General features: G+C 53.9%; 2 protein-coding genes across 9 annotated transcripts in view; one reads left to right on the top strand and one right to left on the bottom strand.

Annotated features, from left to right (window-relative positions):
- Window positions 1-2,650: 2,650 nt before the first annotated feature.
- LOC309620207 (melanoma-associated antigen 10-like) overlaps window positions 2,651-26,126 on the bottom strand; it is a 58,182-nt gene continuing 34,706 nt past the window's right edge. For 2 of the 5 annotated variants that reach the window (XM_082376263.1, XM_082376264.1), the window contains exons 2-3: window positions 5,486-5,578; window positions 2,651-5,175 (exon numbers count right to left, since the gene is read on the bottom strand). In XM_082376263.1, coding sequence (XP_082232389.1) covers window positions 4,298-5,175; window positions 5,486-5,578 — 971 coding nt within the window. In that variant the 3' untranslated portion in view covers window positions 2,651-4,297. Of the gene's footprint in view, window positions 5,176-5,249; window positions 5,321-5,480; window positions 5,579-5,727; window positions 6,665-26,126 lie in introns of those variants that run through there. The other 3 variants (XM_082376266.1, XM_082376265.1, XM_082376267.1) reach the window with 3 other exon arrangements.
- On the top strand, window positions 8,880-13,200 carry LOC309620208 (melanoma-associated antigen 10-like). Of its 4 annotated transcripts, none has more exons than XM_082376268.1 (3): window positions 8,880-10,123; window positions 10,273-10,365; window positions 10,676-13,200. In XM_082376268.1, exons 1-3 carry the CDS (start codon window positions 10,051-10,053, stop codon window positions 11,551-11,553), a joined length of 1,044 nt encoding a protein of 347 aa, XP_082232394.1. In that variant the 5' UTR covers window positions 8,880-10,050; the 3' UTR covers window positions 11,554-13,200. The 4 variants fall into 4 exon arrangements, with proteins under 4 accessions (XP_082232394.1, XP_082232395.1, XP_082232396.1 ...); XM_082376269.1 differs by adding an exon at window positions 10,531-10,601 and having other exon boundaries at window positions 8,880-10,365; XM_082376270.1 differs by adding an exon at window positions 10,531-10,601 and having other exon boundaries at window positions 8,880-10,370.

The following is a 26,126-nucleotide window of genomic DNA, read 5'->3' as shown; positions in this document are numbered from 1 at the left end:
CAGAAGACATGTACTGGTTTGGAATCTTCACAACATGGGGGAGGGCGCATCTTTCTTACACACTCAGTAACAAGAGCTACATCCACCGACCACTTCATTTGGCCCAGGCCTTTTACAAACAGGTCACATCATGGGGAAACCCACACCAATGCTTTTGCCTTGTACTATTACGAGGCCCATTTTACAGATGGAGAAATCGAGGCATACGGAGTCTCCATGATTTGATCAGCTTACCACTAGAAGGACTCTTATTCAAGCTGAGCTTTGTGTACGTGCAAAGCCCCGTCCCTGCACTGGCCTGACTTGTCTCCCCAACAGTCAAGGGGGATTCAGCTGTCCTCCACGGGGTCCTACTACCTGATGCCTCAGGCCACATAATGGAGAAAACACAGGGAAGCCAGGCATTAGTGCCCATGAGAGCCTGACACTGGATTCTGCCCACGTGGCCTCCCCAGCCCCATCAGGTCACCATCTCTCGTGAAATGGACACGAGGGCCAGGGAGGAGGGTGAGGGTCTAGGACTGAGGGTGTGAGGATGGAGAAGGGTCCTGGACGTGGGGGTCCGAGGCACGGCCCTCGGCAGGCGGCTCTTCTGCGCAGGCTTGGGCCCTGCTCTCTCCTTCCACTGCCCACTCTGCTCCCGTCTCTCCCGGCGGCGTGGTGGCCCCACCTTCTCCTGCAGGCTCACTTCCCCGGGCAGACTGGCTGTCAGGCAGGCGGCAAGCCTGCATTCAAAGCACGGGGACCGCCGGGCTGGAGGACTCTCAGCACCCCCACGGGGCGTGAGTGTCTGTGCCCTTCAGGGCCCTGTGGATGACCTCAGTCTGGGTACTGGAACATACACGACACGTTCCCTATACATACATGTGGTATGGCGATGCATGTGTATATAGGCACATATATTCTACACACATGTTTTATATATATATATATATATATATATAGGACACACACTGCACTGCACAGACATGTAAATTGTATTACTCACTATGAATGAGGATGAAAAAGTGACAATCACGTAACTCCAACAGGTAATATGATCTAATCATCAAAGCAAGCGTTTCCCTAAATCACCTGCCACTGCTCAGGCCTCTTCAGCTAAAACTAAACGTTTCTTAAAACAGGTTGCCAAAGTCTGGAGGCTGGTGAGGAGCCCCGAGGGGACGGTGTGCGGTTCTCTGTGCTCCCCCCACGGTCATGGGCGCGGCAGCCCCCCATCCAGCATCTGTGCTGGGACTGCAGCCTTTCTCTCCTCTGCCTGCCCCCAGACCTCATCCCTGTGCGGATCACAGAGGGATTGTCTTCAGCGTCCATTTCTTCCCGTAGAAGCCCTTCTCGTGGCCCAAGAGTGCTCACTTTTGGAACACCTGCGTGTGTCCTTTTCCCATCGCCTCCGCAGACCGTCGGATTCAGCCTCCCTGGAGGCTGCCTCGAAAGCCCTGTTTCCTTTCCGCAGTGGGGTGGTTTGGCTTCTGCTGCCCCCGATCCTGGCCTCCCACGTCCACCTTGGGTCTCTGTGGGTACTTGCCCTTCGAAGGATTTGATTCAGGGCTTCAGCGTGTAGCCTGTCCCATTGAAAGCGAGCATTTCACTGGTGCGCTCCCAGGCCAGCCCTGCTCTCCTTCCCCACACCCGCCCCTGGCCCCCCTCCACCTCCACCCCCGGGGCCCTGTCTCGCTGTTACCTTGAGGATACATAGAATGATTTTGTTTGCTTTCAGCTTAGACGCTTTTGAACGGGCCTAAGTGACACGGACTGACTCTCAAGGAAATTTCCTACTTGCCGACCTAGACGTGACCGGAGGAAGCCCCCGTCCACGTGCATTTGGAAATAGATGAGGGTCTGGGTGTCAGACGCACCGAAACCCGAATGAGAGTCGTCCATCTTCACCGTAGGTGGGAGGATAGGATGGTGGGTTTGGCGATGCGCGTTCTCTGGCCGTTGTGGGCGACTTTGTCCTTCATAGCCACCGTGGAGGGGACAGAGTGGCACCTTGGAAAGGCCCGTCTGCGAGGATCCTAGGTCCCTGTCCCAGCTCTGCCACTAGGCAGGGTCATCTGCCCTCTGTGAGCGCCACTGCCCTATTTCTGAAAGGGGAGAGCTAAGAGGGTGTGGAAGAGGACCTCCCGAGGTGCCTTTCAGCCTAAGGACTGGCATCCTGGATGGAGCTCCCAGGCCTAGATTCGGGCCTGCTCCCTGGTCTTTACGCTTCTAAAGTGGTTTACAAAGCATTCTTTCAGGTCAGTTCCTCCTGTAGGGACGTGACCTCGGAGGCTGCGAATTTCGGTGGAGGCCGTCGGTGGCTCCTCGGAAGGGGCCCGAAGGCTGGGGTCTCCTTGGGCGGGCCCGCCTGTGTGGCCTTGCCTGCTGCCCCCCTCCTCGGGCCCTCCCTCGCCCCCTGGGTCCCGTAGGAGCTGCCTCCTTCCTGGTCCCCCTCCCTCCCAGGTGCCAGCCAGGCCCCGGCAGTGGGTTTGTGTGGCACCGTGGGGGTCTTTCTCAGCCGGGTCTCGGGACCCTTCAGTTGGGCAGGCACAAGCCCTGGTGACGTCCAAGGCCTGCCTTTCCCAGCCTCGCCCTGCGGCCCCTGCCCTTGGCTTCCGCGCCCTGATGCCCCCAGCCCAGAGGCCCTCCAGCCGCTCCCCGCCCTCGCTGCCGCCAGGGTCTCGGGGTGTCTGCCAGCGTTCACTTCCCTCCAGTATCTGAGGAGGCTCCTGGAGGGGCCTTGTCCCGGTAGGCACTGGGGCCTTACAGTCAGTCCCAGGCAGTCTCAGTCCCTCCCTGCCCGTGGCTCAGCCATGAGCAGCTCAGCAGGCCGGGCTCCCGTTGGGCAGGAGGGCCCCAGGGCAGGAACAGGGACGGGGCGCCGTCACGCGGGAAGGTGCCGGCACTGGACAGAAATGCCGGCACCTGGCAGTGGCGGATCTCAGCAAACCACAGACCAGCCCCACACTGCCTCTGCTTCTCCTTGGCACCTTCCTTTCTTGGGCCTGCTTTTTGTCAACTGAAAGACACCGTGTAGCACCGAGAAGAGCAATGGGTCGCCAGTCAGGAGGTCGGCCACGGGCCGGGGGTGGGTGGGCGCAGCGTGGGCTCGAGAGGAATTCAGACCAGGGCTCTGGTCCCCACCCCGTCACTTAGCAGCACGTGACCCTGGGGAGATTCCCAAGCCCCGTGGCCTCAGGTTCGTCACCTGTGAAGCGAGTGGGTGTGACGAGCCGTGTCTTGTAGGGGCTGCAGGGATGTGCGTGAGCTTCGTGAAGCAGCTCACAGGACCTGGCGTCTGTGGGAACGTTGACGACGGGCAGTTATTTCTCATATTGTTTGGATCACAGACCCTTCCCCTCTCTCCTCTGGCCTTTGGTTGGGCGCTTTCTTGTCCCGGTCATGTCAGAGAATATGCAGCTTCATCACCATCACCTCCCACAGAAGGAAGCCCCGCTTCCCAAAGGCCCAAACTGCCCTGGCTCGGGGCACTTACACTCCAGGGCTCGCTCCTGGAGCCCCACCGCCTCGTCCCATGTTGACTTGTTCTGTGGGACTTGGGGGACGTCTCACCACCTTCCTCATGTGACTGCGGCTCCTAGACCATCCCCCTAGGTGTGGGTGTGGGTGTGTCCTGCTTTTCCTAGCATTCCCGCTACTAACACAGGCCCTTCCAGAGAGCAGAGGCTCCGTGGAGGTCTGCCGAATATATAAGCCGGAGAGCAGGGGGCTTACTTACTCAAATCAAGTTTTTCATGCTTTCGTAAATCACCGTGCAAATCCAACTAAACAGAGATAGCTTAGTCTTACAGAATGACAGACAAGAAGGATAAGAAGCAAAAACTCACTATGATTACTTTTATTTTTCTAATTCTTCCCCCATCTATATTACTGCTAAGTACTTTCACATTTCCAGAGCAGTTCTGATTCCAATTCCATGTTATCTGCCTCAGGGACACAAAATGAAATGGGAGATTTCCCAATCTCTTTTACAAAACAGCAAAACTCTTGTTCTTAAACTGGGTAATTATAAACACATTCTAATCAAAGTCATGCACAAAGTTAGACACTGAAGCTTGTTTAGTCTTCCATTAAAACGAATAACATTTGAAAAATTCCTAAAGAAAACAGATGATATTCCATGTCATCATACACAACAGGAACCCAAAGATGCTACACACCACGTTCCCCCCACTCGCAGGGGCCCTCACTACTTGGAAACTCGACCGCTCTCTCTTCAAACTCAGAGTGAAGGACCAACCTCACTTCCTACCAGTGAACTTGGGCCTGGAAGGAGCCTGGCTGCTGCTCTGGCTCAGGCCCCCTCTTCCTCATCGCTCACACCCTCTGCACACAGGGATGGGAGGGACCTGGGATCCCATCCACTGGCCCTGAGCAGATGCTCCAGGACCTGCCACTTGCTGGTCTCCGCGTAGGCCCGGGGACCCCACAGGAACTCGTAGCGGGCGGGGTCGCTGTGGGGCACCTGCCGGTACTCCACGTAGCCCTCCTGCACCCACACTTTGGTGAGCAGCTCCCTGGGCTCCCCGTAGATGCAGTGCTGCTTCCCTGCATACACCCCCCTGAGGCTGAGCAATTCCCAGACCTTCTCCTCAGGGGCGGGGTCACCGGACAGGGCGATCTGGCACAGAATCAGCACCAGGAGGCCGGCCTTGGGCATGCTCTGCCCGTCGCTCAGCACTGCATCACAGGTGAGGCCCAGGGTGGGGACCAGGACGTAGGTGCACTCGCGGGGGTCCACCTCCTTCACGTCCACGCCAAACACCAGCTGCATGCACTCGCAAGCTTGGCTGAAGACCACGGGGAAGTGGTCCCGATGGTCACGGAGGACCATATTCAGCATCTCCGCCTTGCAGATCGGCTCCTTGGTGCAATACTTGAGTAGCAGGAACACCACCAGGTCAGCCATCAGCACAGTAAGTGCCTCCTGGGGCAAGGACTCGGCACAGGCAGAGAAGGAGGGGGCGACGGGGGAGGAGGAGGACGAGGGGGATGCGGCCTCCTCGCCCGCAGCCCCGAACAGCTGCGCCTCCACCGGGCCCTGGGCCTGGACTGGGGCCTGAAGGTCTGCCTCAGGCTGGCGCAGCTCGCTCATCTCGACCAGGGGCCTGATGACTGGGGTCGGGCCGCCGACGGGAGTCTGGGCAGGGGTGACAGGTGGGGACCACGGACCTGGTGGAGAAAGGGGGTGTGAGTAGCCTCGGCGGAGACACGCACCCTGGGCAGCTCTGACAAAGGCCACTTACAGGGCTCGCCTGGAGGGGTGCCCTCGGGCATCACAGGGGCGCTCCTCCTGGGCGGCCTGTCCCCTGCCAACCTGAAGAAGGAAGCGAGGTGGCTCCTCAGGGTGCAGCCAGCGCAGCCCCAGGTACCGACCGGGGCTGAGAGGGGTGTGGGGAGGTGCGGTGACTTGGGCCTTGTGGGGTCCCCTGTGTTCTGGGAGGGGGAGCCCCTGGGTGCACACTCAGGGCGCGCACCTCACCTTGACTCCTGGCACTGCCTGGGCCTCCTCTGCTCTGTGGCCTGAGGACACGTGCCTCAGACCTGGGCCTTCGCCTCCCGGTTCCTGGAGCCCCTATAAGGGGAATGGAGGGGGCACTTCGGGTGTAGATTGTGGCACAGCCCTGGGCCCCTCGGTGCTGGTAGGAGGGGTGGGCCGGACTCTGTGAGCCCCCCGTTGTTCCGGAGATCGGGCTCCCCTCAGTCCTCTCCCGGGGTCCACACCTTGACCCCGGCAGATCCTGGGACTCCTCCCTCTGCTGACCTGATGTTTCCCCTCAGACCAAGGTCCTCGCATCCTTAGACGCCTCCATCCCCAACCACGTGGCAGAGGTGAGAGCCTGCAACGTCAAGTCAGCCCTGCCCGGGACCTCCCAGGGCTGACAGCATGGGCGAGCTCCTCTGAGGTCCCCTCTGTTCTGGGGCCCACGGTCCCCTCTGTTCTCCCTCAGGGTCCTCACCTTGACGCCCGGCAGGACCTGGGATACCCCCCCTTTGCCCACCTGAGGCCCTGCCCCTTACCCCAAGTCCCCACTCTCTCTGGGACCCGCATGTCAGGAAATGCTGCCCGGGGTCATCCCGCCCCGCTGTTGCCCAGGGCTGACCACACGGATGGGTTTCTGTGGGCTCCCCTCAGTCCTCCCTCAGGGGCCTCACCTTGACTCCACGCAGGACCTGGGATTCTCCCCTCTTCCCACCTTAGGCGCCGCCCCTTATAGCAGGTGCCCAGTCGCTCTGAGAGCCGGACGTCAGAAACTGCTGCATGGGGTTAGGCCCCTCCATCGCCATCCAGGGCCCACTCTGTTCTGGGGCCCTGGTTCCCTTCAGTCCTCCCTCAGGGCCCTCACCTTGACTCCACGCAGGACCTGGGATCCTTCCCTCCGCCCACCTGAGACCCCGCCCCTTATACCCGCTCCCCAGTCTCTCCGCGGCCAGGATGTGAGGAAGTACTGCAAGCGCCCATCGCGCCCTATGGCCTCCAGTGCGACCTGGAGCTTCTCGATGCCTCATGCAGGGGGCCAGAGCCCCTCCCTGGACCCCCACAAATCCATCTGCCATGGCCAACAGCCTCCACCGGATCACAGCAGCCCCAGCGCCTGCCCCTCTCAGCATCACTTACGCCCCTCGTGGCCAGGCGGCTCCTCCCCGCACCCTCCCCCACTACATCCCCCCATACACCCTCCCCCACCCACCAGCTGCTGGCGCTCCGCTCTGGGCCCTGCAAGCCGGGCGCCCCCCATGCGTAGAGATCAGACTGCCTCTCTCACCTCCCCACACCGGGGAGTCCTCCCCCGAGCACCCTCAGAGCCAGGGGCTCTCGCCTCTCGCACCCCAGACGCAGAGCCCACCCCTCTTGCCCTCACCCACCCTGGAGCCGGAGCCCCCTTCCTGCCACGAGTGTCCTCCACCCCACCCCACCCCCCGCCCCGGCGGGAGCTCCCATAATGCCTACCGCACCCGCGCCCGGGAGTCCTCCCCATCGACCCGCACCTCAGCCAGGAGTAGCTCCGCCTTCCTCCCGCCACACGCAGCAGCCGTTAGCCCTCGCCTCGTGTCTCGGCCCGGGGAGGGGGCCCGAGAGTCCTCCCCATCGACCCGCGCCTGCGCCAGGAGTAGCTCCGCCTTCCTCCCGCCACACGCAGCAGCCGTTAGCCCTCGCCTCGCGTCTCGGCCCGGGGAGGGGGAGTGGCCCGCCCGTCGCGTCCTCCCCACCCCCGCAGCCAGTCGTCCTCTCCTCTGGCCCCCAAAGCCGGCCCCACCCGCCCAGCAAGAAGCCCTCCGCTCCGGGCCCCCCCCCACGCTTAGCCATTACCCCACCCTCTGCACCCCGACTCCAGAACGACACCACCAGCCACCCCGGCAGCCAACGGTCCTCCCCTCGGACCCGCACACTGGGGGACACTTCCCTCAGCCCCCCTTCAGCCCGCTGCCCTCCGCCGCCCCTCCCCCACTCCCAAACGAGCAGCCGGTAGCCCTCCCCCCACCCCCACTCCTTCCCAGCGCCCCCGGTACCTGCGGAGTCCAGCACCCAGCAAAGCCCCCGCCTGTCTCCTGACTTTCTCTGACTCTGTGGATGACGCCGGAGTCCCGCTCAGAAGGGGCTGAAGAGCTCGTCTCAGCACTGCAGCCAGGAACTGTGCAGCCCACTGTCCCAGGCACTCTGTGCGAACGCCACGTGGGTTTACGGGTGCTCCCGGAAGCCCGAGGAAGATGAGGGAGAAAGTTCTAGACGTCTCCTTACAGAGAAAGTGGTTGGATCAGAAGAGCACGTGAGGAGGCGCTTTGCTACGGAAGCAGCAGTAGCCACGCGCACTGAGAGCCTGAGGTCCCAAGGCTTGGCGCCTCCGGAAGCAATCACAGTAGAAACCCACCTGTAAAGACAGATTGACCAACGTGGCACCATGGGCTCTGCATCTGCAAGTTTGCTCCTCCCACTCCGCAGCCTTGCAGGGAGGCCTTCCTATTGGTGGAAGGCCAATGGGCGTGTCTTTTGCTTCCGGAGGCGCCAAGCCTTGGGACCTCACGCCCTCAGTGCGCGTGGCTACTGCTGCTTCCGTAGCAAAGCGCCTCCTCACGTGCTCTTCTGATCCAACCACTTTCTCTGTAAGGAGACGTCTAGAACTTTCTCCCTCATCTTCCTCGGGCTTCCGGGAGCACCCGGAAACCCACGTGGCGTTCGCACAGAGTGCCTGGGACAGTGGGCTGCACAGTTCCTGGCTGCAGTGCTGAGACGAGCTCTTCAGCCCCTTCTGAGCGGGACTCCGGTGTCATCCACAGAGTCAGAGAAAGTCAGGAGACAGGCGGGGGCTTTGCCGGCTGCTGGACTCCGCAGGTACCGGGGGCGCTGGGAAGGAGTGGGGGTGGGGGGAGGGGTACGGGCTGCTCGATGGGGAGTGGGGGAGGGGCGGCGGAGGGCAGCGGGCTGAAGGGGGGCTGGGGGAAGTGTCCCCCAGTGTGCGAGTCTGAGGGGAGGACCGTTGGCTGCCGGGGTGGCGGGTGGGGGGCGTTCTGGAGTCGGGGTGCAGAGGGTGGGGTAATGGCTAAGCGTGGGGGGGGGCCCGGAGCGGAGGGCTTCCTCCTGGGCGGGTGGGGCCGGCTTTGGGGGCCAGAGGAGAGGACGACTGGCTGGGGGGGTGGGGAGGACGCGATGGGCGGGCCACTCCCCCTCCCCGGGCCGAGACGCGAGGCGAGGGCTAACGGCTGCTGCGTGTGGCGGGAGGAAGGCGGAGCTACTCCTGGCGCAGGCGCGGGTCGATGGGGAGGACTCTCGGGCCCCCTCCCCGGGCCGAGACACGAGGCGAGGGCTAACGGCTGCTGCGTGTGGCGGGAGGAAGGCGGAGCTACTCCTGGCTGAGGTGCGGGTCGATGGGGAGGACTCCCGGGCGCGGGTGCGGTAGGCATTATGGGAGCTCCCGCCGGGGCGGGGGGTGGGGTGGGGTGGAGGACACTCGTGGCAGGAAGGGGGCTCCGGCTCCAGGGTGGGCGAGGGCAAGAGGGGTGGGCTCTGCGTCTGGGGTGCGAGAGGCGAGAGCCCCTGGCTCTGAGGGTGCTCGGGGGAGGACTCCCCGGTGTGGGGAGGTGAGAGAGGCAGTCTGATCTCTACGCATGGGGGGCGCCCGGCTTGCAGGGCCCAGAGCGGAGCGCCAGCAGCTGGTGGGTGGGGGAGGGTGTATGGGGGGATGTAGTGGGGGAGGGTGCGGGGAGGAGCCGCCTGGCCACGAGGGGCGTAAGTGATGCTGAGAGGGGCAGGCGCTGGGGCTGCTGTGATCCGGTGGAGGCTGTTGGCCATGGCAGATGGATTTGTGGGGGTCCAGGGAGGGGCTCTGGCCCCCTGCATGAGGCATCGAGAAGCTCCAGGTCGCACTGGAGGCCATAGGGCGCGATGGGCGCTTGCAGTACTTCCTCACATCCTGGCCGCGGAGAGACTGGGGAGCGGGTATAAGGGGCGGGGTCTCAGGTGGGCGGAGGGAAGGATCCCAGGTCCTGCGTGGAGTCAAGGTGAGGGCCCTGAGGGAGGACTGAAGGGAACCAGGGCCCCAGAACAGAGTGGGCCCTGGATGGCGATGGAGGGGCCTAACCCCATGCAGCAGTTTCTGACGTCCGGCTCTCAGAGCGACTGGGCACCTGCTATAAGGGGCGGCGCCTAAGGTGGGAAGAGGGGAGAATCCCAGGTCCTGCGTGGAGTCAAGGTGAGGCCCCTGAGGGAGGACTGAGGGGAGCCCACAGAAACCCATCCGTGTGGTCAGCCCTGGGCAACAGCGGGGCGGGATGACCCCGGGCAGCATTTCCTGACATGCGGGTCCCAGAGAGAGTGGGGACTTGGGGTAAGGGGCAGGGCCTCAGGTGGGCAAAGGGGGGGATCCCAGGTCCTGCCGGGCGTCAAGGTGAGGACCCTGAGGGAGAACAGAGGGGACCGTGGGCCCCAGAACAGAGGGGACCTCAGAGGAGCTCGCCCATGCTGTCAGCCCTGGGAGGTCCCGGGCAGGGCTGACTTGACGTTGCAGGCTCTCACCTCTGCCACGTGGTTGGGGATGGAGGCGTCTAAGGATGCGAGGACCTTGGTCTGAGGGGAAACATCAGGTCAGCAGAGGGAGGAGTCCCAGGATCTGCCGGGGTCAAGGTGTGGACCCCGGGAGAGGACTGAGGGGAGCCCGATCTCCGGAACAACGGGGGGCTCACAGAGTCCGGCCCACCCCTCCTACCAGCACCGAGGGGCCCAGGGCTGTGCCACAATCTACACCCGAAGTGCCCCCTCCATTCCCCTTATAGGGGCTCCAGGAACCGGGAGGCGAAGGCCCAGGTCTGAGGCACGTGTCCTCAGGCCACAGAGCAGAGGAGGCCCAGGCAGTGCCAGGAGTCAAGGTGAGGTGCGCGCCCTGAGTGTGCACCCAGGGGCTCCCCCTCCCAGAACACAGGGGACCCCACAAGGCCCAAGTCACCGCACCTCCCCACACCCCTCTCAGCCCCGGTCGGTACCTGGGGCTGCGCTGGCTGCACCCTGAGGAGCCACCTCGCTTCCTTCTTCAGGTTGGCAGGGGACAGGCCGCCCAGGAGGAGCGCCCCTGTGATGCCCGAGGGCACCCCTCCAGGCGAGCCCTGTAAGTGGCCTTTGTCAGAGCTGCCCAGGGTGCGTGTCTCCGCCGAGGCTACTCACACCCCCTTTCTCCACCAGGTCCGTGGTCCCCACCTGTCACCCCTGCCCAGACTCCCGTCGGCGGCCCGACCCCAGTCATCAGGCCCCTGGTCGAGATGAGCGAGCTGCGCCAGCCTGAGGCAGACCTTCAGGCCCCAGTCCAGGCCCAGGGCCCGGTGGAGGCGCAGCTGTTCGGGGCTGCGGGCGAGGAGGCCGCATCCCCCTCGTCCTCCTCCTCCCCCGTCGCCCCCTCCTTCTCTGCCTGTGCCGAGTCCTTGCCCCAGGAGGCACTTACTGTGCTGATGGCTGACCTGGTGGTGTTCCTGCTACTCAAGTATCGCACCAAGGAGCCGATCTGCAAGGCGGAGATGCTGAATATGGTCCTCCGTGACCATCGGGACCACTTCCCCGTGGTCTTCAGCCAAGCTTGCGAGTGCATGCAGCTGGTGTTTGGCGTGGACGTGAAGGAGGTGGACCCCCGCGAGTGCACCTACGTCCTGGTCCCCACCCTGGGCCTCACCTGTGATGCAGTGCTGAGCGACGGGCAGAGCATGCCCAAGGCCGGCCTCCTGGTGCTGATTCTGTGCCAGATCGCCCTGTCCGGTGACCCCGCCCCTGAGGAGAAGGTCTGGGAATTGCTCAGCCTCAGGGGGGTGTATGCAGGGAAGCAGCACTGCATCTACGGGGAGCCCAGGGAGCTGCTCACCAAAGTGTGGGTGCAGGAGGGCTACGTGGAGTACCGGCAGGTGCCCCACAGCGACCCCGCCCGCTACGAGTTCCTGTGGGGTCCCCGGGCCTACGCGGAGACCAGCAAGTGGCAGGTCCTGGAGCATCTGCTCAGGGCCAGTGGATGGGATCCCAGGTCCCTCCCATCCCTGTGTGCAGAGGGTGTGAGCGATGAGGAAGAGGGGGCCTGAGCCAGAGCAGCAGCCAGGCTCCTTCCAGGCCCAAGTTCACTGGTAGGAAGTGAGGTTGGTCCTTCACTCTGAGTTTGAAGAGAGAGCGGTCGAGTTTCCAAGTAGTGAGGGCCCCTGCGAGTGGGGGGAACGTGGTGTGTAGCATCTTTGGGTTCCTGTTGTGTATGATGACATGGAATATCATCTGTTTTCTTTAGGAATTTTTCAAATGTTATTCGTTTTAATGGAAGACTAAACAAGCTTCAGTGTCTAACTTTGTGCATGACTTTGATTAGAATGTGTTTATAATTACCCAGTTTAAGAACAAGAGTTTTGCTGTTTTGTAAAAGAGATTGGGAAATCTCCCATTTCATTTTGTGTCCCTGAGGCAGATAACATGGAATTGGAATCAGAACTGCTCTGGAAATGTGAAAGTACTTAGCAGTAATATAGATGGGGGAAGAATTAGAAAAATAAAAGTAATCATAGTGAGTTTTTGCTTCTTATCCTTCTTGTCTGTCATTCTGTAAGACTAAGCTATCTCTGTTTAGTTGGATTTGCACGGTGATTTACGAAAGCATGAAAAACTTGATTTGAGTAAGTAAGCCCCCTGCTCTCCGGCTTATATATTCGGCAGACCTCCACGGAGCCTCTGCTCTCTGGAAGGGCCTGTGTTAGTAGCGGGAATGCTAGGAAAAGCAGGACACACCCACACCCACACCTAGGGGGATGGTCTAGGAGCCGCAGTCACATGAGGAAGGTGGTGAGACGTCCCCCAAGTCCCACAGAACAAGTCAACATGGGACGAGGCGGTGGGGCTCCAGGAGCGAGCCCTGGAGTGTAAGTGCCCCGAGCCAGGGCAGTTTGGGCCTTTGGGAAGCGGGGCTTCCTTCTGTGGGAGGTGATGGTGATGAAGCTGCATATTCTCTGACATGACCGGGACAAGAAAGCGCCCAACCAAAGGCCAGAGGAGAGAGGGGAAGGGTCTGTGATCCAAACAATATGAGAAATAACTGCCCGTCGTCAACGTTCCCACAGACGCCAGGTCCTGTGAGCTGCTTCACGAAGCTCACGCACATCCCTGCAGCCCCTACAAGACACGGCTCGTCACACCCACTCGCTTCACAGGTGACGAACCTGAGGCCACGGGGCTTGGGAATCTCCCCAGGGTCACGTGCTGCTAAGTGACGGGGTGGGGACCAGAGCCCTGGTCTGAATTCCTCTCGAGCCCACGCTGCGCCCACCCACCCCCGGCCCGTGGCCGACCTCCTGACTGGCGACCCATTGCTCTTCTCGGTGCTACACGGTGTCTTTCAGTTGACAAAAAGCAGGCCCAAGAAAGGAAGGTGCCAAGGAGAAGCAGAGGCAGTGTGGGGCTGGTCTGTGGTTTGCTGAGATCCGCCACTGCCAGGTGCCGGCATTTCTGTCCAGTGCCGGCACCTTCCCGCGTGACGGCGCCCCGTCCCTGTTCCTGCCCTGGGGCCCTCCTGCCCAACGGGAGCCCGGCCTGCTGAGCTGCTCATGGCTGAGCCACGGGCAGGGAGGGACTGAGACTGCCTGGGACTGACTGTAAGGCCCCAGTGCCTACCGGGACAAGGCCCCTCCAGGAGCCTCCTCAGATACTGGAGGGAAGTGAACGCTGGCAGACACCCCGAGACCCTGGCGGCAGCGAGGGCGGGGAGCGGCTGGAGGGCCTCTGGGCTGGGGGCATCAGGGCGCGGAAGCCAAGGGCAGGGGCCGCAGGGCGAGGCTGGGAAAGGCAGGCCTTGGACGTCACCAGGGCTTGTGCCTGCCCAACTGAAGGGTCCCGAGACCCGGCTGAGAAAGACCCCCACGGTGCCACACAAACCCACTGCCGGGGCCTGGCTGGCACCTGGGAGGGAGGGGGACCAGGAAGGAGGCAGCTCCTACGGGACCCAGGGGGCGAGGGAGGGCCCGAGGAGGGGGGCAGCAGGCAAGGCCACACAGGCGGGCCCGCCCAAGGAGACCCCAGCCTTCGGGCCCCTTCCGAGGAGCCACCGACGGCCTCCACCGAAATTCGCAGCCTCCGAGGTCACGTCCCTACAGGAGGAACTGACCTGAAAGAATGCTTTGTAAACCACTTTAGAAGCGTAAAGACCAGGGAGCAGGCCCGAATCTAGGCCTGGGAGCTCCATCCAGGATGCCAGTCCTTAGGCTGAAAGGCACCTCGGGAGGTCCTCTTCCACACCCTCTTAGCTCTCCCCTTTCAGAAATAGGGCAGTGGCGCTCACAGAGGGCAGATGACCCTGCCTAGTGGCAGAGCTGGGACAGGGACCTAGGATCCTCGCAGACGGGCCTTTCCAAGGTGCCACTCTGTCCCCTCCACGGTGGCTATGAAGGACAAAGTCGCCCACAACGGCCAGAGAACGCGCATCGCCAAACCCACCATCCTATCCTCCCACCTACGGTGAAGATGGACGACTCTCATTCGGGTTTCGGTGCGTCTGACACCCAGACCCTCATCTATTTCCAAATGCACGTGGACGGGGGCTTCCTCCGGTCACGTCTAGGTCGGCAAGTAGGAAATTTCCTTGGGAGTCAGTCCGTGTCACTTAGGCCCGTTCAAAAGCGTCTAAGCTGAAAGCAAACAAAATCATTCTATGTATCCTCAAGGTAACAGCGAGACAGGGCCCCGGGGGTGGAGGTGGAGGGGGGCCAGGGGCGGGTGTGGGGAAGGAGAGCAGGGCTGGCCTGGGAGCGCACCAGTGAAATGCTCGCTTTCAATGGGACAGGCTACACGCTGAAGCCCCGAATCAAATCCTTCGAAGGGCAAGTACCCACAGAGACCCAAGGTGGACGTGGGAGGCCAGGATCGGGGGCAGCAGAAGCCAAACCACCCCACTGCGGAAAGGAAACAGGGCTTTCGAGGCAGCCTCCAGGGAGGCTGGATCCGACGGTCTGGGAAGGCGATGGGAAAAGGACACACGCAGGTGTTCCAAAAGTGAGCACTCTTGGGCCACGAGAAGGGCTTCTATGGGAAGAAATGGACGCTGAAGACAATCCCTCTGTGATCCGCACAGGGATGAGGTCTGGGGGCAGGCAGAGGAGAGAAAGGCTGCAGTCCCAGCACAGATGCTGGATGGGGGGCTGCCGCGCCCATGACCGTGGGGGGAGCACAGAGAACCGCACACCGTCCCCTCGGGGCTCCTCACCAGCCTCCAGACTTTGGCAACCTGTTTTAAGAAACGTTTAGTTTTAGCTGAAGAGGCCTGAGCAGTGGCAGGTGATTTAGGGAAACGCTTGCTTTGATGATTAGATCATATTACCTGTTGGAGTTACGTGATTGTCACTTTTTCATCCTCATTCATAGTGAGTAATACAATTTACATGTCTGTGCAGTGCAGTGTGTGTCCTATATATATATATATATAACATGTGTGTAGAATATATGTGCCTATATACACATGCATCGCCATACCACATGTATGTATAGGGAACGTGTCGTGTATGTTCCAGTACCCAGACTGAGGTCATCCACAGGGCCCTGAAGGGCACAGACACTCACGCCCGTGAGGACACTGTGAGAGTCCTCCAGCCCAGCGGTCCCCGTGCTTTGAATGCAGGCTTGCCGCCTGCCTGACAGCCAGTCTGCCCGGGGAAGTGAGCCTGCAGGAGAACGTGCGGCCACCACGCCGCTGGGAGAGAAGGGAGCAGAGTGGGCAGTGGAAGGAGAGAGCAGGGCCCAAGCCTGCGCAGAAGAGCCGCCTGCCGAGGGCCGTGCCTTGGACCCCCACGTCCAGATGGAAACCTTCTCCATCCTCACGCCCTCTCTGCTAGATCCCACCTCTCCTCCAGGGTCTCATCTTCATTTCAGGGGAGGTGGCGTCTTGACAGGGTTTAGGAGAGTCCCCGTGGGCAGGGTTCGACGTCAGGCTCTCAGCGTCCTCATCTGTAGAATGGAGAGTGTAACAGTACAACTTCTGAGCCTTGATATGAGATTGTGTTCGGTTCCTGGAGCCGCCCAACAAGGTAGCACAAATTGAAGTCGCCAGTGGGGTTGCGACTTCTCTCCCTTTTCTGAAGGCTCAAGTGAAAAACATCACGGTGCTGGCAGGGCCATGCTTCCTCTGATGGCTCTGGAGGAGGGTTTTTCTTCTTTCTTCCATCTCGTGATGTCCCCAAGTGTTCCCTGGTTTATGGCTGGATTACTCCAGTCTCTGCCTTCATTTTCACATGGCTGTCTCCCCTCTGGTCATGCCTACGGCCAATTTGCCCTCTTCTTCTAAGGATACTGGTCATATGGGATTAGGCCCAGTCTAATGACCTCATCTTTTTTTTTTTAAACATCTTTATTGGAGTATAATTGCTTTACAATGGTGTGTTAGTTTCTGCTGTATAACAAAGTGAATCAGTTACACATATACATATATCCCCATATCCCCTCCCTCTTGCGTCTCCCTCCCACCCTCCCTATCCCACCCCTCTGGGTGGTCACAAAGCACCGAGCTGGTCTCCCTGTGCTATGCGGCTGCTTCCCACTAGCTATCTACTTTACATTTGGTAGTGTATATATGTCCACGCCACTCTCTCACTTTGTCCCAGCTTACACTTCCCCCTCCCCATGTCCTCAAGTCCATTCTCTACGTCTGCATCTTTATTCCTGGCCGGCCCCCTAGGTTCTTCAGAACCATTTTTTTTTTTTTTTTTAGATTCCATATATATGTGTTAGAGTACGGTATTTGTTTTTCTCTTTCTGACTTACTTCACTCTGTATGACAGACTCTAGGTCCATCCACCTCACTACATATAACTCAATTTCGTTTCTTTTTATGGCTGAGTGATATTCCATCATATATATGTGCCACATCTTCTTTATCCATTCATCTGTCGTTGGACACTTAGGTTGCTTCCATGTCCTGGCGATTGTAAATAGTGCTGCAATGAACATTGTGGTACATGTCTCTTTCTGAATTATGGTTTTCTCAGGGTATATGCCCAGTAGTGGGATTGTTGTAATGACCTCATCTTAACTCGACTACATCTGCAAAGGCCCTATTTCCCAGTAAGTTCCCTCGCAGGTACTGGGGATGAGGGTTTCAGCATATCTTTTGGGGGGCATAATTTAACCCCAAACAAATATGCCACAAGGTGTCACCTGCATATGAAGTGCCTGACCCAGTGTAGGTGCTCAATGCCAAGGGGCTATTATTACTGCGTATCCAAGATCTACCTTTCCCCAGGCTGTAGCCCTGGACCCCATCATGAAATGTGTACTCTTGGGACACGTCCCTGCGGGACGCTCCAGGATGGAAGAAGTGCACCTCTGGAAACAGACACTCCTTTTGCCCCTTATTGGAGGCGACCATCAGGTGTGGGTGACGTCTTGCCTCAGGGTCGTGGCAGCTAAGAGGCCCAAAGCAACCCCCCCAACCCCGCTGACTTATCTGGAGGCATTTCCAGGATCCAGCATCTTTAGCAGCAGCCTCTGTGTGGGCACACACCACGCAGTTCCCAAACCAATCTTACCCAGAGTGGGGAAGATTAGACAGCAGCCCTGGCTTGAGGACTCTCAGTCAAGGTCCCGCTCCTCTGAGAAGCCCGTGTTTCCCCACGCATACCTAATGGTTTGCTCTGAACTCCCGTTTCCTTGGCAACAAGCTGAATCTTGCCTGGGTCTTGACAGACCTCTTTAAGTAACACTGGCAGATATCCTAAAGCCATTCTTGAGCAAGTACGGGGTTCCAGGTCTACACCTGGCCTCATTAGGGGGCTCCTGCCGTAGTCCAGGCAAACATCTATGAGGCTGGATCAAGGCACTGACTGCGGGGCTTGAGAAGAAAGTGGATTCCAGATATGTTTATGCAGTGGAGGAGGCCGGGCTTGTGTATCATATGGGCTTGGAGGTTAAGGGAGAGGGAAAGCTGAAGATAATTTAGGAAGGGTTTGTTTCACACTTACAGGCTCTGTGTGCTTGTGTTTGGTTTCCTTTCTATTTCCTTTTCTAACATACCCATCACCTTTTGTCCAAAGTTTCCTTTTGTCCTTTTTATTTTGAAAATGTCAATAGACTTTATTTATTTTGACCTTTTCCTTTAAGATTTGAAAACATTTTGTGAAAATAGCAGAATTCTTACCTGCCCCTCACCTGTTCCCTCTATTACTAACATTTTACATTAATATGACAGACTTATTACAATTAATGAGCAGGTATTGATGCATTATTTTTTATCAACTAAAGCCCGTACTTTACTCAGATTTCTGTAGTTTTTACCTAAATGTCCTTTTCCCACTCCAGGAATCCAGCCAGGAAACCCATGACATTTAGTTGTAATGTTTCCTTGGCCTCCTCTTAGCTTTAACAGTTTCTTTGTTCTTGATGATCTTGACAGTTTTGAGGAGCACTCATTAGGTATTTTGTACCATGTCCCTCAGTTGGGATTTGTCTGCTATTTTACTCATGATTAGTCTGGGGTTATGAGTGTGGAGGAGGAGGATTACAGATGTAAAATGCCATTCTCATCACACCATGCCAAGTGTGTACACACTACTAGCACGATTGAGCACTGATGACGTTCACCTTGAGCATCTGGCTGAGGTAGTGCTTGTCAGGTGTCTACACTGTAAAGTGACTGTTTTGTGCCCCCTTTTCATACTGTCCTCTTTGGAAGAAAGTCACTACGTGTGGTCCACACTTCAGGGGTGAGGAGTTGTGCTGCACTTTCTTGAAGTGCAAGTACCTGTATAAACTGGAAGTTTTCTCTATGGGAGATGTGTCTATTCTTCCTTATTTATGTAATTAATAAATCATTTATTTTTCTCAGTATGGACTCATGGTATTTGTATGACACTTTGGGGGTAAAATCCAATATAACTTTATATATTTTTATTTTCAAATTGTTGTAGGATTGGCCCTCGGTGCTCTTCCTGTTAGCTCCCTTCGTACATACCTTTGTCATACCCCTGGAAATATTGCTCTTTTTTTTTTTTTTTTTTGGAGCACTTTCTTTTCACACACTACAAGATGCCCCAGGCTCATTTTGCATATTTCCTGTCCCAATTCTAGAATCATCAATTTCTCCATGGAGCCCTTGTTCCTTTTATTGTAAAATGCTATGAAAAAACTAGATCTGGGCACTACGTGTGCTCACTGCTACTGGGGTGTCATGGCTTCTAGGACCCCTTGGCTGACAGAGCAAAGAATTATATGTGTGCTTACTACTCTTTATTTATATAGCGCTAAATATTTTATATGTACTCATCTGCATATATATTAAGCTAAACAAGAGTGCTTACTGCTGTCTCCAACTCTGACCCGCTATCACACAGACCATTACTGCCTCCCCTGCTTGCTTCTCTGAAAATTTCCACTCAATAGTGAAAAACCTTGAGATTGATAAATTGTGTGTTAGTGTCCCATTGTCTCTACTGAGCAGCCCCCAGGACCTGGTTATCTCTGGAGGAACTGCTAAAATGGAATTTATAGGCCTGCAAAGCAGCAGCTCCAGGACTCCCTGGGACCTCATCAAAGTGGTGCCTGCCTTCCAGGCCCTGGACTCTGAGAAGCCTGCCTGGTCTCTGTCTGTGAAGCTCTTGACAGGGCAACAGTGTCTGTTATTCAGGTGTCTGAACTGACAATCTCACTCTTCATGCCTGTTTGGGTTGAAGCCACCTGTAGCTAAGTTTGGGCTGCTCAATCTGTCCACAGGAAAGTATCTCTTTTCTCTTTACATTCTTTTTAAAATTATTCTTTTCCATTGTGGTTTATCACAGGATATTGAATATAGTTCCCTGTGCTATACAGTAGGACCTGGTTGTTTATCCATCCTATACATACTAGCTTGCATCTGCTAATCCCAAACTCCCAATCCTTCCCTCCCCCACCCCTCTCCCCCTTGGCAACCACAAGTCTGTTCTCTATGTCTGTGAGAGTCTCTCTCTGTTTCATAAAAGTTCATTTGTGTCATATTTTAGATTCCACATATAAGTGATATCCTATGGTATGTGTCTTTCTCTGTCTGACTTCACTTAGTATGATAATCTCTAGGTCCATCCATGTTGCTGCAAATGGCATTATTTAATTCTTTTTTACGGCTAAGTAGTAGTCCATTGCATATATGTACCACATCTTCTTTATCTATTCATCTGTCGATGGACATTTAGCTTGCTTCCATGTCTTGGCTATTGTGAATAGTGCTGCTATGAATATAGGGGTGCATGTATCTTTTGGAATTAGAGTTTTGTCCAGATATATGCCCGGGAGTGGGACTGCTGGATCATATGGAAACTCTATTTTTAGTTTTTTGAGGAACATCCATACTGTTTTCCATAGTGGCTGCACCAACTGACATTCCCACCTACAGTGTAGCAGGGTTCCCTTTCTCCACACCCTCTCCAGCCTTTGTTATTTGTAGACTTCTTAATGATGGCCATTCTGACCAGCGTGAGGTGGTACTTCATCGTAGTTTTAATTTGTATTTCTCTAAGAATTAGCGATGTTGAGCATCTATTTTCATCTGCTTTTTGGCCATCTGTATGTCCTCTTTGGAGAAATGTCTATTTAGTTCTTCTGCCCATTTTTCGATTGGGTTGTTTGTTTTTTGTTATTGTTGCTGAGTTGCATGGGAAAGTATCTCTTTCTTACCAGATCACGGGCTTCAGAGTAAGCCGGACCCCAAGGTACATCTTTGTTCCTACACCCTTAACGAGCTGTATGGCTCAGGGCACGTTATAGAACTCCTATGTGCTTTGGTTCTTCTTCTGTATTTGAACATTCACTGGGAAACGCCTCAGGGATGGAAACTGGACTCTGTCAAAAGGGTGGGCAGGATAGCTGGACCAAAAATGGAGCCCCTCTGATTCAACATCTGACAAACTTGCTATATGTTAATCATCCTTAAAACTAACATATAATAATACACATTCTCCGGTGAGTGTTAGAAAGCCTTATTAGAATTTGAGAAATGTTTCCAAGTTCTCAGATTAAAGGTGACACATCATGGCAAATCATGAGTATCACAATTATGATCCTCTCAAGCTGCCCCTGGAATAACCAGCATAAAACTGTCCATTGTGGAACTCTGCTATTGTATACAGTATGACTATTTTCCAAAATGATACTAGATGAATGATGATGGTATTACTGTGTTCAGGAAAACTCTTAAATTGGCAGGAAATGAAAATAGTATACTAGGTCACCTTCTGTGGTGTGCTGTGCCCCAACACACGCACACACACAGAACATCCGAAAAGACTGGGATTTTAATTTTGGTTACAAACATTAAAAATAGTTTATAGAACTCACTCTACAAACAGAAAAACCTATAAAACAAAAGTTGGTTCTTTGAAAAGATCAAAAATATTGACAAACCTTTAGCAAGACTGACCAAGGAAAAAAAGAGAGAAGACTGAATTACTAAAATCAAAACTGAAAGTGGGGGGACTTCCCTGGTGGTCCAGTGGCTAAGACTCTGCGCTCCCAATGCAGGGAGCCCGGGTTTGATCCCTGGTCAGGGAACGAGATCCCGCATGTGACAACAAAGAGCCCACATGCCACAACTAAAAGATCCCGCATGCCACAAAGAAGATCCCACACATGACAACGAAGATCCCACGTGCTGCAACTAAGACCCGGCGCAACCAAATTTAAAAAAAACCAAAAAACAAAAAACTGAAAGTGGGGATAGTATTACAGATCTTATAGAAATAAAAAGGATTAGTAGAGAATGCTCTGAACAATTGTACTCCAAGAAATTATATAACCTAACAAAATGGGTACACTTCTAGAAACACAAACAACCAAAACTGACTCAAGAGAAAATAGAAAATTCAAATAGAGCTAACACGTAAAGAGACCAAATCAGTGATCAAAAATCTCACAAGAAAGAACATCCCAAGACTAGATGACTTTACTGGTGAATTCTACCAAGACTTTAAAGAACTTACACAAATCCTTCTCAATTTCTTCCCCAAATTTAGAACAGGAAGAGATATTTTCCATCTCATTCTATGAGGTCAGCATTACTAAGATGGTGAAGCCAGACAAAGACATCAAAAGAAAAGTAAACTATCCAATATTCTTTCATGATGAAAATTTTCAACAAGCTAGAAATAGAAGAAAACTTTCTTAACATGATAAAGGGCATTCATAAAACCCCAAACCTAACATTACACTCAATGGTGAAAGGCGGAAATTGTCCCATTAAGATCAGAAATAAGCCAGCTTTTGCCATTTTTATTCAACATTGTACTGGAAGCGTTAGCCAGAGCAATTAGTCAAGAAAAAGAAATAAAAGACATCCACACTGGAAAAGAAGTAAAAAAATAAGTACAAGAACAAAATACTTAGAAATAAGTATCCAAGGAGGTGCAAGACTTGTACACCAAAAATACAAAACATTGCTCAAATAAGTTAAAGAGGACTTCAACAAGTGGAAATATATCCTATGTCCGTGAATTGGAAGACTTAATATTGTTAAGATGGCAATCCAACCAAAACAATTTACAGGTTCAAAAAATCCTTATTAAACAATCTCAACAAACTTTTTTTGCAGAAATGGAAAAGCTGATTCTGAAATGCATATGGAATCTCAAGGGACCCTTAGTAGCGAAAACAATCTTGAAAAAGAACACGTTGGGGGACTCACACTTCCTGATTTCAAAACTTACTACAAAGATAATCAAACAATGTGGTACTGGCAAGAAGACAGACATTCAGACAAATGGAACAGAAGAAAGAGCCCAGAAATAAACCCTTGCATGTACGGTTAAATGATTTTTGACAAGTGCACCATGACGTGCAATGGGTAAGGGCAGTCTTTCCAACGAACGATACTGGAGAAACTGGACATTCACATGCAAAAGAATAAAGCTGGGACCCTTACCTTACTCCACATACAAAAATTAACTCAAAATGGATCAAAGACCTTAGCTTAACAGCTAAGAGTATAAAACTATCAGAAGAAAGCATAAGGGAAAAGCTTCATGACATTGGATTTGGCAATGATTTCATGGCTAGGACACCAAAAAACACAGGTAAAAAAAAAAGAAAAAAAATAGATAAATTGGACTTCATCAAAATTAAAAACTTCTGTGCATCAAAGAACACGAAGGCTGCCATATGATCCAGCAATTCCACTTCTGGGTGTATAACCAAAAGGAAATGGAAACATGATATTGAAAAGATATCTGCGCTCCTATGTTTATTGCAGCATTATTCACAATAGCCAAGATAAGGAAACAACCTAAGTGTCCGTCAATGGATGAATGGATAAAGAAGATGTGGTATGTATAGCCACGTGAGAGAAAGAAATCCTGCCATCTGCAACAACTTGGATGGAGTTTGAGGGCATTCTGCTAAATGAAATAAGTCAGACAGCAAAAGAGAAATACTGTTTGATACCACTTATATGTGAAATATAAAAAGGACAAACTCAAGAGAAACAGAGAGGAGAGTGGTGTTTCCCAGGGGCTGGGGGATGGGGGAAATGGGGAGATATTGCTCACAGGGTACAAACTTCCAGTTATAAGATTAACGAGTTTGGGGATCTAATGTAGAGTATGGTGCTTATGGCAAATAATAGTGTATCATATACTTGACTGTTGCTAAGAGGGTAGAACTCACATATTCTCACCACAAAAAAGAAATGTGACAGGATGGAGGTGGTAGCTAGTACTATGTCAGTAATCATCTTGCAATTTATAAATGTATCATATCAACACGTCAAGATTTTTGCTTCAACTCCATCCCTCCTTGCTAGCGAGGCTTTTCCTTTAGTGGAGTAAACCTAACTGCAATTCTGCTTTCATTCACCCATGTGATACTTCCAGATTTAAGCAAGAAACAGTTCACAGTCGTGAGCAAAATTTTTAACATCCCTAAGGAGCTACTGTCCCAACTCCAGTACAGCATCCCAGATGACACTGGAAATTAGCCTACGGATCATAATCCTTTTCAGGTTGTTTTAATTTTCTTTCATTGGAATCTTTAAGTTGTCAAACTTTTCCAATTTCAAATTCCCTTGCCATCCCTGACTGAACAGCAGGAACACCTAATGGGACTAGAGGACACCTACTGGTAAGAATTGCTTTTCTGGTTCAAACATTTATTACTCAGAAAGTGTCACCTCCCCTCCACACATGCACACAGAGAAAAGTGTGAGTCTGTTTCCCAGCTTCCACAATTATCACCACATAGTCAAGTTTAAGAAGCACCATGTGACAGAGCAAGACGCAACACAGCAGAAGACACAGGTGAAAGCTGTCTAACAGTATCTCTAGAGCACTCTGCTCTCCTAAGGTCCTACTATAAGTTTTGCACCTGGTCTAGGGCCCTCAGGTGTAATGGGTCTTGTATATTTTCATCAATTGAACTGTCTTTGGAGTGAACTTGAAAGACATTTGATTAATCCTTTACAAAGTGAAGAATTACTCTTGGTTCCAGTTACATGAATGAAGAGGCTCAGAGATCTACCTGGCCTGGATTAGAGCCAAGGCCTCCCCCAGCCCCACCCCCAGAGTCTCAGGAGTCAGAATGTCTCCCAAAGAGACGGGCATCCATGTTCCAACATCTGTAGAGAGAATAAACACAGACCTTCATTTTTCTTTTTCAACTTTAAAAAAATTTTTGGCCGTGCCACATGGCAGACGGGATCTTAGTTCCCGGACCAGGGATTGAACCCGTGCCCCCTGCATTGGAAGCGTGGAGCCTTAACCACTGGACCGCCAGGGAAGTCCTAGGGACCTTCATTCTCGATGTGGAGGAGCCCTCTGCCCCGACCCTGGGCTTCCCAGGCCATTTCTCCAGCTACAGGGTTGAACCCAAAGTCCAAGTTTACAGAGACCAGGACAAGGACCACTCTACCCCCACTCTGACTGTATTTGGGTCCTTCCCACTCCCCCTCCACAAAACCCTTTTCGCCAACCACTGCCAGCCATGGGAGGCCACACACAGAGCTAGCTCTCCAGGGTGAGATCTTGAGGAAGTCGCCTTACCCCTCTGGGAACTTGAGAGATTCTCTACAATGGTAACTCCATGTCTCCCACAGACTGTTTGCAGTTGCTCTTGTGATGAGTAAACACCAATGTCTGCAGAAGCTGTGCTGACTTGAGAGTGGCTGTAATCTATTTCCTGGAACTCCCACTGCTTTCTTGTAGGAGTCCATGGAGTTGTCTTTTAAGGTGAGAAAAGGATCATGGTACCCAAACAGGTGTGCACCCCACCTCAACCCAGGGGTTAGCAAGAGTGTCTTGCAGTGTGTGGAGCTCAAGAGTAAAGTGGTGGACTTCCCTGGTGGCGCAGTGGTTAAGAATCCACCTGCCAATGCAGGGGACACGGGTTCGAGCCCTGGTCCGGGAAGATCCCACATGCCTCGGAACAACTAAGCCCGTGCACCACAACTACCGAGACTGTGCTCTAGAGCCCGCAAGCCACAACTACTGAGCCTGAGTGCCACAACTACTGAGACTGCGTGCCACAACTACTGAAGCCCACGCGCCTAAAGCCCGTGCTCCGCAACAAGAGAAGCCACCGCAGTGAGAAGCCCGCGCACCACAACGAAGAGTAGCCCCCGCTCACCGCAACTAGAGAAAGCCCGCATGCAGCAACGAAGACCCAGCACAGCCATAAACAAATAAATAAAATTTTAAAAAAATGAGTAAAGTGGTGAGGGATAAAGAGGGACTTGTGGTTGCCACAACCTAGTTTGCTTTTGAAACTCTATTTCATTGTACTGTAAATGGAGGCAGGGCTTGAACATCTGATTGGATTCTGGAAGCAATGGCTGCATTCTCTATTGCAGAAAACAAGCGATAACTATTCTTCCTTGTGTCTCCTTTTCAGCTTTGGGTTGTCAGCTACCCCTGCAGACTGCCAGACACATCCCACACACAGACAGCCACAGACATGTGGATACTGTTCCTGCCGTCTCCTGCTGGGTTCAGGGAGAACTTCGTGGAGTGGATACTCTCTTCACTCACCCAGGGAGGTCCACTCTTTGGAATGCCCCATTCTCCCCTTTCTGCGTCTCTTTTCCACAGGACAGTCTCACAAGTGTTACTGAACATGAAATGCTTCAAGTATGTGTAAGTATGATAAACTATTATGAGTAATAGTTACTGAAAAACATAGGAGTAAATCTTAATGACCTTGTGTTAGGCAATGATTTCTTAGATATGACACGGTCTGCTTGGGTTGCCATAACAAAATATTACAGACTAGAGGACTTAATGGAAATTTATGTCTCACAGTTCTGGAGACTGGAAATCCTAGAGCAAGGTCTGGCAGGGTTCAGTTTCTGGTGAGAACCCTCCGATGAGCACTTTCTTTCTATGTCCTCACATGGCCTTTCCTGTGTACTTGGAAAAATGGAGAGAGAGAGAGAGCAAGAGATCTTTCTCTTCTAAGGCCACTAATTCCATCATGAGGGCTCCACCTTCATGACCTAATCTAACCCTAATTATCTCCCCAAAGCGTATCTCCAAATACCATCCCATGGTGGGGTAGGGTTTCAACATATGAATTTGAAGGGGACGCATTTTAGTCCACAGCAGACACCAATACACAAGTGACCAGAAAAAGATATATTGGACTCCAGTAAAATTAAAATTGCTTGTGCTTCAAAGAATATCATCAAGAA

Source organism: Balaenoptera borealis (genome assembly GCF_965194805.1).
Source record: "Balaenoptera borealis genome assembly, chromosome: X".
Classification (NCBI taxonomy): domain Eukaryota; kingdom Metazoa; phylum Chordata; class Mammalia; order Artiodactyla; family Balaenopteridae; genus Balaenoptera; species Balaenoptera borealis.
This window is presented reverse-complemented; position numbering and strand designations above follow the sequence as displayed.